The 12,440-nt window shown below is 47.2% G+C and overlaps 1 protein-coding gene across 4 annotated transcripts in view; it reads right to left on the bottom strand.

Annotated features, from left to right (window-relative positions):
- Positions 1 to 12,440, bottom strand: part of Raf (serine/threonine kinase raf oncogene) — a 315,639-nt gene that overhangs the window by 62,493 nt on the left and 240,706 nt on the right. For 3 of the 4 annotated variants that reach the window (XM_075896231.1, XM_037424899.2, XM_075896230.1), the window contains exon 10: positions 9,560 to 9,742. The exons of the other annotated variant lie outside the window; for it this stretch is intronic. In XM_075896231.1, coding sequence (XP_075752346.1) covers positions 9,560 to 9,742 — 183 coding nt within the window. The remainder of the gene's footprint in view (positions 1 to 9,559; positions 9,743 to 12,440) is intronic. 4 annotated transcript variants of the gene reach the window in all.

Genomic DNA, 12,440 nt, shown 5'->3' with positions numbered 1-12,440 from the left:
CTCATTTTCCGAACTTGTTAGAATTTAGCCCAAAATATAGTCGAACTTAGCTAGTTTTCTGCGTTATCACCGCTTCATAGAACTTTTTTTTTTTTTTTGCCGTGTGGCCGCTAGCTTTGTCAGCTTCTTGTAACTCAGCCCTCCATTTCAAACCCCTGGTCTAAAGGATCATTCACGACAGCATGCACGCACACTGAAGAATTGTATGGGTAGTATTTTCTCCTACATTGCGCAAAATGCTGTGCACGCCATGCTTCCATCAAACAAAAATACTGAAAAGATACAAGAACAAATGCACTAGGCAAAACTGAAGCCCATTATCCACATGAACAATGATCATCTATTAACATGCCTTCCATGCGTAGCCAGTGCTGGCCAGGTAGCACGTGTAAAATTTACACATTGCACCGCCCTGGCAAGCTGGCTGAGAAACAGCTAGTAGTAAAGAGCTGCCGCAAGGCGTACTATACTGTATTTACTCGAATGTGACGTCTTTTTTTCTTTTTCCTTCACTATTTTTGCTACCTAATGTCAACACTTGCACACTGACTGCAAAAAAACTTTTTTTTTTTAATTCCTCGACATTGTAGCGTACTCGCCCCACGGAGGCCCGAAAAGAAGGCACCTACACTCCTTGAAGTTTGGGACAAGACTAGTTTATTTTCCAAGAAAAACAGGCTTTGAAAGCGACAACCAAAAGGGGAATGGCTGCGTATCTTCCGCGGCCCTCTGGAGATAACGTGAGGCATGTTGGCTGCGTCTGCGCCGTGCGCCTCGGCATACGAATTAGTATGCGCACGCAAATAAAATTATCGCAATCACCGGCGTCATCGCCCGCTACAAGGGTTCCCCCCCTAGACCGCGGAGCCTGGGAAAAAAAACAAGCAAATGTGCGAGTTAGTCTACGAGGTGAGCCGGTTTCACGCAATCATAGGAACGACGTCCTCTCTGTCGCGAACACGAATGGTCACAGTTTTGTGCGACCGCGAAAAGACACTAAAGGGCCCGTCGTACGCTAAAGTCAACGGCGCTTTCACTGTGTCACGTCGCACGAACACATGGGTTGCCTCATTCATGTCTGGGAAAGAAAACACTCTTAGGTAGCGGCTGACGCGTGGCGCGCTGGGTTGCAGGTGCTCCAACCAGGAGTGTAGCCTTTCCATATGTTCTGAAGGCGTCGGCGTAGCGCTTGGTTTCTCACCGAAGAATTCTCCCAGTAGTCGGATTGTAGAGCCATACAGCATTTCTGCTGCACAGAATCCGAGGTCTTCTTTTATCGCCGTACCCAGGCCCAGAAGAACGAAAGGGAGCTTCTCCACCCAGTGCTCTCTATCCAATTTGGCCGTTAAAGATGCCTTCAGTTGACGGTGTAGCCGCTACCATTCCATTGGTCACTGGATGGTAAGCCGTGGTGTACTGGAGCCGTGTTCCCAGAAGCCTTGCCAGCGCAGAGAATAGGTTGCTCTGGAATTGTCGTCCACGATCGGTCGTTATGCGCAGTGGGCAGCCATAGCGTGAAACCCATGTGGCCACAAACGCCTGTGCGACGGTCCTGGCTGCGATGTCCAGAATCGGCGCGCCTCGGGCCACCGTGAGTAGCAGTCGACACAAGTGAGCAGGTATCTGTAACCCTGGGAAGGAGGAAGAGGTCCCACCAAGTCCAAGTGCACGTGGTCGAAACAACACTCTGGTGGCCGAAATGCTTGGAGTGCTGTGCGCGTGACGAGTCAGCTTGACTGCTTGACATGTTCGGCACATCTTCGCCTAGTGTCGAACGTCGGCGTTAATTCCGGGCCACACAAAGCGGTCAGTGATGAGCCTCTGCGTCGCGCAGATTCCTGGGTGGCTGAGGTCGTGAAGGCTGTCAAACACTGCACGCCGAAACATGACGGGGACAAAGGGTCTTGGAGATTTCTGCGATGTGTCGCATGTGACCATAGTCGCTGTGTATGGTGGCGGGATCTCTTCGAGCACCAGTGACAGTGGATTCTCCCTCATCTCGGTTAGCTCTGGGTCTTCCCGCTGGGTGGCGGCTAATGTCTCATAGTCGACGGACGCTGAAGCGGTGTCGATACGGGAGAGTGCGTCGGCTGCTTGGTTTTCGCTCCCCGTTATGTGGCGGATGTCCGTGGAAAATTCGGAAATGAAAGAAAGTTGGCGCAGTTCTCTTTCCGAATATGAGGAACTGTTGTTCTTGAACGCATAAGTCAGCGGCTTGTGGTCCGTTAAAATGTGGAAAATGCGGCCTTCTAGGAAAAAACGGAAATGCTTTACAGAGGAATAAATGGCCAGCATCTCTCTTCCAAAGGTTCTGTAGTGCACTTCCACCTGTTTCAGACGTTTAGAAAAGAAACCTATCGGTTTCCAGTCCTTGCCATCATATTGTTGCAACACTGCTCCCACTGCCGTCGTTGAAGCGTCAACCATGAGCCGGTTTGGCGCGTCGGAGAGCGGGTGCATCAGAAGTGTTGCAGAGGCAAGCTGAGTTTTCGCGTCCTGGAAGGCTTTTCGTGCTCCACTGACCAGTGAAACTCGGGCATTTTCTTGCCGTCCCAGCGCAGCGAGTCAGTTAGCGGCTGTAGAATGTGTGCACAGGATGAGATTAAGCGCCTATGGAAGTTGATTAGCCCGAGAAACTCGCGCAACTTGCGGAAAGAGCTAGGCATGGGGAATTCCCTGACTGCTTGTACCCGTGATTCGAGCGGCAAGATGCCTTGCAGGCTGATTCGATGACCTAAGAAATCTAGTGCTTCAACACCAAAGATGCATTTTTGGGGCTTCAAAACCAGACTGTGCTCATCAAGACGCTTGAAGAGGAGGCGCAGGTGATTTTCATGCTCCTCAGGCCTTTTGCTGGCAACCAAAATGTCATCTAAGTAGACAAAAACAAAGAGCAGTCCGCGAGTGACCTCATTCATGAAACACTGGAAAGTTTGTGCCGGGTTCTTCAGTTTGTACGGCATACGAACAAATTCAAAGAGGCCGAAAGGCGTTGTCAAGGCCGTCTTTGGGACGTCGCTTGGTTCTACTGGAATCTGGTGATAAGCAGCCATCAGATCCAGCTTAGTGAAGATGGCCGTTCTCGCGAGGCGAGCGCTGAAATCATGGATGTGGGGAGAGGATATTGGTCTGCCGTTGTCACAGCATTGGGTGCCCGATAATCACCACAAGGCCGCCAGTCACCAGACTGTTGTTTTGGCACCATGTGCAGCGCGGAAGACCAGTTGCTGGAAGAAGGTCGAATAATGCCGAGTTGGTGCATGTGGTCGAACCAACGGCGGGTGACTTCGTGTCTTTGTCCAGCGAGTCTCCTAGGTCTAGCAGTGACGGGCGGTCCGGTGGTGACAATGTAATGCATCACCTTGTGTTTTATTGGCAGTTCGGTGTTCCGAGGTATGGTGATTTCAGGGAATTCAGCCAGAATCTTTTGAAAGTTTGACTCTGGGTTGAAAGTGCAAATGCCGCATGAGGACAGGTCAGACTTCAGTCCGATAACAGCGAGTGAAGTGACGTAATCCTTGAGACGACGATCGCAAACGCTGACGTCAAGATTGAAGTGGCTCAGAAAGTCCGCTCCCAGGATGGCAATTCTGACGTCGGCCACAACGAAGAGCCATCGATATGTACGCCTAAGTCCGATGTCTATCGTCATTGACTGGACTTCACATGATGCAATAGCAGTATTATTGACTGCAATTAGGCTCGAAATGAACTTGCCGCCCCGGCGATGTTGAGCTGCTGCTGGTAGGATAGATAGCTCCGCTCCGGTATCGACAAGGAGGCGTGTGCCGGTGATGCGGTGGACAACGAAGAAGAGGCGGCTTGAACGATGGCCCGTGTCGCTTTCTGCCGTTAGCGACTGGCCGGTGCGTTTCCCGTTCACGAGCCTGGCAGGGTACAGCGAATGGCTTGCTCTCTAAAACGACGGTGGTACCAGCAGATGTTCTGCTCTGCCTCGCTTGAGTGTCCGTGGAGCACGGGATGGCAAACGATGCCGTGCAGGCCGGTGTTTGTTGGACAGGGCGAGGTTTTCAACTGCTGCAGCCAGTCGGTCAACTCTGTTCTCTAAGCTACCTAACCGGTCTGCATGTTCGGGCCTTCCCGTTTTTGGTGACTCAGTGCGGTCGGTGATGCGGACGGCGAGTTGAGCCAGACGTTCGAGAGTCACGTCATCCGAGCCAGCGAGTATCATCCGTATTGACTGTGGCAGTCTCTGCAAAAACAAGTCGCGAAGCAATGGATGTTGACGCTCCTCCGACGCTTGTTGGCCCAGCAGCTGACGTATTCGGTGGAGTAGTTGTGAGGGACGCTGGTCACCGAGTTCTTCATGAGACAGAAGTTGTTGCAGCCTGCTCTGTTCGGACACCTCAAGACGTTTCAGGACAGTGCTTTTTAGTTCGTCGTAGGGCTTTCCTCCGATGGAGTGGAGGCGAGCACACCGTCTACGGCGTCAGCGTCGTCAGGTGGCAGTGCTGAAACGACGTGCAGGTATTTCGACTGCTGCGATGTGATGCGTCGAAGCTGGAAGCGGGCCTCGATTTGGCTGAACCACACCCTGGGGTTTTTGGGCCAGAAATCAGGAAGCTTTAACTCCGAGGCATTGGTTGTGGGTGAGCTTAAAGTGCCTTCCTCGTCTGACAGGGCTGCTGTTTTTCCAAACGTCTGGGTGACCACTTTGTAGCGTACTCGCCCCACGGAGGCACGAAAAGAAGGCACCTACACTCCTTGAAGTTTGGGACAAGACTAGTTTATTTTCCAAAAAAAAACAGGCTTCGAAAACGACAACCAAAAGGGGCGTATCTTCCGCGGCCCTCCGGAGATAACGTGAGGCATGTTGGCCGCGTCTGCGCCGTGCGCCTCGGCATACGAATTGGCATGCACACACAAATAAAATTATCGCGATCACCGGCGTCATCGCCCGCTACAACATAATGGAACATCACCTCTCACGTTACAATTGTGGTCGTGTCAAAATCGAATACAATGTGTAATACACAGCGAGACGCTCACCCAGCCTAAGTTTTCATGTGCTTTCTTTAATGTTTTCAAGCCACATGCAATGATGGAAAGCGAGGCCACAGAAAGTCAACTATGCTAGATTTTTTTTTCTGTTACTAAAAAAACTTTTATGGTTGTGGCATTTGTGATCACAAAAATAACGCCAGTCTCAAAGCATCTTTTTTCTTGTTCCTCATATCAAAGCTTCTTTTTTCTTGTTCAATCATCGCACCATGCGCGATGATTGAACAGCCACTTGTATTGGTTTGTAGGCTCAAATGTTTTCGGCGGTGCCCGACAGGGTGCTGTTGCGGAAACTCCATTGCTGGTTCCCCATAAACCTTCCCAAGAAAGAGGATCATGATTTAGAGCAGGGGTTGGCAAGCTTTTTGAGGCAGAGGGCCAAGTTTGCATCAAGCCGACGAAGCGGGGGCCGCACGTCAAATCAGAGGGGGGAAAAGAGGGGAGGATTTCGAAGGCAAGTAGAAAAAATTTAGCAAATTGACAGTAATGTGCAAAACCGAAATGATATTTCCTGCCCGTATTTCACAAGGTTGTTTTTTACAAACATAGGTTGCAAGCGAAAACTTTATTTCATGTCAAAACTGCCATGTCGGCCTTTATTTAGGGCCAAGGAAGAAGAGGGTCTCGTATCGTGCCACGCTGCATAAACCTGCTCCGCCGGCCACAGGTTGCAATCTAGACCAGTGAATGCAATCTTTAGCATATTCTAGTAACAAAACTGAGATCCCATTTTTAAACCCTTTGTTACATTTTGCGAGGGTACATATCTCATTGTGGCAAAATAAAACTCGTCAGTGCTCTAACAAAGGAAACAAAAACTTTCTACAGCACAATTTACATTAGAAAAACTTAAAAAAGCTTTTGTGAAAATGAGACTTCACTTGGTAGATGTATGATGCCACATGCGTAAAACACTCACTTGTCGATTTATGTGTTACCGAAAGCGCCCAGCTGAAACAAAAGACAGTGTGCTGCATTGTAAATAACAAGAGCATCAAGCAAATATGATGATCAAGCCGCAACGAAAATGAAGGACTGGGTGTGCAACAAAGGCAGGCAAGAAGAGCAGAAAAGAAGCAGAAGGTGACGATTATTCAGCATAAATAAATTATCAAAGGTGCAACGTTTTCAGAGTTTCAATTACCAGTAGTTGGTCTGACGATAAAAGCAGACTGACACAGGTCTAACGCTGCCAGAAATTCACCAGAGACCAGCATTCGCGAACAACCACTATAGTCACAGGCCTTCAGAGACGCATATCAGCCACCAATGATTCTGCATTACCCAGCCGAGTTTATTCAGCCGCACATGTAGAGCTCAGCAGTTTCGTTTCAACTCTGTGCATGGGATGTGTGCATGTCGAGGAGGCTCGTCGGAAGTTTCAGACGTGATTTGTGGTGATGAATCGCACGTTTCACAAGAAACGCGCTACTGCGCTCGCTTTGAAAAAAAAAAAACGAAAGCGTTGTCCGCCTATTCCACATCATTCGCGGAAACCCCCACCAAGTCAGCAGTCAGTCGGCGATAACGAAGTCACCCTGGATACTCAGCCACCAACAAGCTATCGCGACTTAGCGAACAATGCAGAGTTGACGCAATGCAAGTGCGTATCCGAGTCATCAACAGAAGGCATGCTTATCGATGTTATTATGCACCAACGTGTGGCTGCACGCTCGCCTAACCAGGATCGGGGTGTTCAGCATGACAGTGAAACGATCGATGCGAAAATGACAGGCGCGTCGGCAGCCGCAGTAACGAAAGTTTGCTTGGTGAGCGTCGTACGATTCAAGGGCATATTCAACCAAGCTTTCTGTCCGAGAACGGTAGAGGCGCAGTCGAAAACAGTTCGCGAGTCGCTCGGTGCGATGTCGACAACTGAACGGGAATTCGCACTGACCACGTCTCAGGAACGTGAAGCGATGTCTGTACCAGAAGATGAAGAATGCGCTCAAACCTTGTTGAACATAACGGGATACAACGCAATAATGAATAAAACGAAGTAAATGAAATTCCCCTTGAAAGCTCCATTGAGAACCATGCATTTTAAACCTTGCTGTAACGAAGTAAAATTGACCGTTAAATGGATATAACGAACTAAATTAGTCTATCAAATGGTCTATCAAAAAAGAAAAACCGACCGTAGTGTGTTAAGCATACCGTTTTCTGCGGAGTTTGACGCTCGTTCGACACGGCTCTTTCATAACTCTCGTGCCGACCTTACAGCCGTGCCCGGCGCGGCCGAGAGAGCAGTCTTTCTCACATAGCCAGTGGAGAAGATTAAGGGAGTACTCAGCAGGTCACATGACCGAGACGGGGCGCTGCGGTGCAATGCGTTTTCCCTCTCACGACGGCAACGACTGCATCTCTGCTGCTATTATGACTGCTACCCTCTGCATTGAGAAAGGACTCTTCGCGACAGCTTTCTTTTTTTTTCCCCTCTCTCCACGTGCGGCCTTGAAAGGAGAAGGGTCTCTACGTGCAGAGACGGAAACGGGAGAAACGTGGCACAGGCGCGTCGCAGATCGGCATTTGGGAGAGAGCAAACAATCCGCCACGGTCTTTTCTTTCCGTTTCTTTTTTTTTCTTCTTCGCACGCAGCGTTGAGAGGTGCCGCCGCGGAATCGGGCATGGTGCTGAGAGCATTTTCGAAGCGCGGTATGTTCGAATTAACCGTCGCAAGTGCTTGCGCGTTCGAATTACAGGGCGTTTTCGCTCATTGGAATACACATAGCTTTGACGGGACCTTAGCGCGAGTTCGAATTACCCGAAAGTTCAAACTAATGAGATTCGACTGAGTTTATTTTCCGTGGCACGCGTGTTCACGTCACGGTACATCAGACCGCGAGGCGGTTTTCTTTTTTGCATGCTTATAGGTGTGCGCCTGTCTGAGCATACATTGCCACAAACTGTTATAATCGATATAACGAAATAATTGTGGCTGCCCTTCAATATCGTTATAACGAAGTTTGAGTGTACGTGCTTTTTCAGATGGCCGGTCTGAACGCGATGATCGGAAAACACTCTGCCCAATTTGTCATGAGCAAGACCCTGCTTTACTGGGACACAAGGCTTGGATGACACAAGGCTTGGACTTGCCATGAAAATGGTGCTAATATGTCGTTCTTGCAGCACAGCCAGCTCTCACTGGTCATCAAAGAGAAAAGAGGGAGCGAGAGTGTTTGATATAAATGTTAGATCAGTGCAGGCAATCAGGAGACCGGAAAAGAACCTACTGCCATAAATGACTTTTGGGCGATGATGAATGAGCAAGGTTATAGAAGCAATGCGGCCCATCTATCAACACCTTTCCGACCCTCAACTGCTGGCACAATGTAGCTACAAGAAGACTCAAAATGTTGCTGAGAGCCTCCACTCGGTGATTTGGTCACTGATATCCAACCAGCAGCATGCCTCCCTCTTCCTTGTGAAAGCAACAGCGCATGAAGCAAAGTACAATGCAGGCAACTTGCGAGCTTACATCGATATGTGCACTGCACTAGGTGTAAAACCTGGAAACGTTGCCCTCCAGAGGCAGCAAGAAAGGACAGCCAGCGTGCTAGAAAATCATCAAACGTGCACCAGATGAAGAAGCAGAGGACCAAAAGGCCACCTGCAGGCATGGACACCAAAGACTACTGTTCTGGTGCATTCTGATGAAGGTGAAGTGTGTTTTGGGCACTTAGTGTTGCTAAGCTAACCAATTTTCAGGCTGCTTTGTTGTTGTTTTTTATTTATTCCTTGAAGCCTTGCTGACAGGATGGCATTATTATTTACCTTGTTTACGATCTACCTTTTGTATGTGATAATTAGTGTATGAGAAGCTCAGTTGCAATACATGAAGATGATGGGGATTTTATTTGCAAAGAAACTAAAAGGAATAGGCAATTTTTGATATTACGATCCCGTGTAGTGTTCTTTCGAGTAAAGAGCAAAACCACTTGGACCTTCCTGGCATGTTTTGTTACAATGCAAGGCTTTTTACTAGCAGACTATGTCATCAAATTATGTAACGTAGTGCAACTTGAAAACTACTTGAGATATTGCAAGGAAACTTCATATATAGCTATTCGAGACACTCTTCAGTATGCCTGCAAAATTTCATTACTCCAGGTCAACAAACAAAAAAGTTTGTTTCGATCGCCACCTCCCCCTTAAAACATGGGTGTTTTCGGCTATGGTAACATTTCAAATAAAGCCATGAATAAAAAGGTTTTTATGCAGCTTCTATGCACAATAGGAACTGGATTCAGGTATTCGTCAAGGAAATGATAATGCACTGATGCAACAGGTGCTTGCTCATCGTTTCCTTGATGCTTTAGAGTTCAGCATTGGCTTAACGTGGACATTATTTCAGTCGTGCGAAATTAAAATTAACAAGCTTTCACTGCAGACACAATGTCAAACTCTCCGGCTCTTCTATAGCTTGAGCCCTCTGTGCAAGTTGCCTACGCTTCTATATGTGAAAACCATAAAGCAAGAACAAGAAAAGAGCAAAAGAGAGAAGTCTGTGGACTAAACACGCGGTAACAACACGCACCTCCCGATGGTGGCGCCCTCTGTGAGGCGTACGCATAGGCGTGCCGCTTGTAGGCGCTCCCTGATGGATGGGGCAGGGTCAGGTGGTGGGATGATGACGAAGGGGTCCCGCGGGGTGGAGGGGAGTACGACAAGGACGGGAAGCCATTGCACCAAAAGCTGCGTGCTGCCTGCGGCGATGACTCTGCCAGAACACATGCACGCAGCCACAGGCCACAACAACAACAGTTAGGTCATGCACATGCGACTACAGGGGAAAGGGCATTATTGCCAAAAAACATTCTCAACTCTACTCGGGCACACACAGCTCCTCTTCAGCTCATCCAAATGACACGAAAAGCTCACAGGCATGTAAGCTTTTCTTTGCACACTAAAGCATTCAACATGTGCAAAGAAACACTAGTTGTTCATCAACAAGCACTTTTAAAGGCTAAACCGACTATTGGGCTTTAGGGCCCCATTTTCCATGGCCATCAATAGGTCAGGGTTACTACTAAGCAGGCAGGATGCAGTTAAACCTCATAAATTCGAACTGGGTTATTTCGAAATCCCACATAATTTGAAATATTTCTGCGGTCAGATAGATATTTTGCAATGCAAGTCTGAGGGGAAAATTTGAAGCGGCGGTAACACCTTTCGGTGCCATGTGCTAATTTCCTTTCACAATTTTGCCGCAACTTTGCGTAAAGGACAATGCTTAATAGCCACAAGGCAGTTCTACGTAGCCACACTAATGAGTGGCAGGTGAAGTGCCACAGCCTCGCTACTGCCAGTGAAAAAAACAAAAAGAAGAAGAAGAGTTGGGGGGGTCTTCTGTTTAACTGAAATGTGTGCCTGCAGATAACAAGCCGTGCTTCACTGCAATTTGCGACGCCAGCGGGTCATGATTTACCCATTCTTTCTGGGAATATAAAGAAAGTAATAAAGTACAGTTTGGCGAAATTCATGATGTACGCAAACCTCCGACTGCCGACTGCTCCAGCAATTTTCCACTTGCACACTTGACAGCGTTCTTGCCTGCAACGCCCATTTTGAAAACTAAGTTTGAAAGATTCAATGATCATGCTTTCCGCCAAAACACAGAGCGAACTTTGTCATACCGGCCATTATTACATTCTTAATTCTACCCGAAAGAATGGGCTCACATCATGACGCATTGAAGCAACAAAAAAACAGGTGACATGCTGCCCACATGTCATTACTGTGTTGCAGTGAAGATGCCTTGTATTCCGCAGGCACGCATTTCAGTTGCACACGACAGCGTTTTTTTTTTCTCTCTCTATCTCTCTCTCTCCTTTTTTTTTTTTGCAGTGGCAGCAGCATGGCCTGCCATTTTTCTGTGTTTACGGCAGAATTTTGACCTGGTATTGCTGGAGAACATAACCCTTGGAGCCGCAAACTAGTCGGAACAGCAAACCACTCCCAATCCCAATTATTTTTGTATAATTCCGAGTTCCTTGTATCCCACTTTCTGTATGTCCCACTAATTCAATAACCTGCTTAATTCAAAAGATTTCTCATTGCCCCAGTGACTTCGAACTAATGAGGTTTTACTGTATCAATAAAAAATACATGATAAAAAAAAGACTGTACATAATGAATACATAATAAGTAGATACATAAATGAAGACACAGCAATTCTCATTCTTCAGAATCGATCATGCTTAATACACCAAAATAAAACACCCTTAAAGTAATTCAGGGATACAAGGCTGAAACTTTTTGGTGATACTGCACGCAGTTCTGCGAGATTCCGCAAAAACAGCGCAGAACATCTTCAGCATCTACAAGCAACAATGGCCCGGCTCTATGCCAGCTACGTAAATATGACCAGCATAAAATCTTGCTTCACTCCATCCCACTATAGTATTGCAGCAAAGCTGCCTCTCAAGCTCTACTATGGTTACAAAGGTACTGACTAGACTAAGAGTGAGCGAATATTCGAAATTTGGAATGTTTTTCGAACAGAGTTTGCTATTCAATTCGGTTAGCACCGGAATTTTCATTATTCAAATTATTCTAACTTCCCGAAGGCAAATGCAGTTATCGCCTGGTTGGTAGTGGCCCCTTCAGGTTTTCAATATGCTTCACACCATCGCATTCTCGTATGGCGACTAAAACTGCCTTTCAGGCTCCACTATGGTTACAAATGTGTTGACTAAAGAAAATGTTGGTTCCAACGTGGAGATGATAGACGTGGCAGAGGTGGCAGCTCAATTATTGTTGTTTTGAATCTGAAACTCGGGCAACACTTTGGTTGCAGCAAATCATGTACATAAACACAACTTGGACTGATCAGACAACTACAGAACATCACCCCTCCATCGACCTGGCCAAAAGAAACACTGTCATTTTGCTATCTCATGAGAATATGCTTAGGAATCCTGTCCAACTTTCTTTTCTTCTTGCAATTTCACTTCGAAGTATCGGAAAAATATTCGATTGCATTTGCACTCACAATTCGATATCCGGATTCGATTCGCACACAAAAATTAGCTATTCCCACAGCTCTAGACTACACATCATGACAGCTTTCTTATTCAAATGCTTTGAGTATTCGAACTGACTTTGAATCAAATTTAAATTACTAATAATTTCAAATTATTTGAAACAAACAAATAAATGTATATTACCTTAAAAGCACGCATATAGCTCGGAACCACATATATTCTGAGGTCTAATTTGGGAATAGCAAATGCGAGAAAAAATGTTTTCACCCTAATATAGCCAATGTAAAACGGAAAAATGCATTTATTGACACACTTCGTTCATCGTCGTTTTCGGCCGCACTCTCTTTTGAGGCCGCCTTGTCGGAAACGTTCTCCCGCAGCACATCACCCTCAGTCCCATCAAGCGCGTTCGAGATGGACAACTTTTTGAAT

The sequence above is a fragment of the Rhipicephalus microplus genome, chromosome 5 (genome assembly GCF_043290135.1).
Source record: "Rhipicephalus microplus isolate Deutch F79 chromosome 5, USDA_Rmic, whole genome shotgun sequence".
Classification (NCBI taxonomy): Eukaryota; Metazoa; Arthropoda; class Arachnida; order Ixodida; family Ixodidae; genus Rhipicephalus; species Rhipicephalus microplus.
The sequence above is the reverse complement of the archived record's forward strand: the minus strand, read 5'-3'. Positions and strand labels throughout refer to the sequence as shown.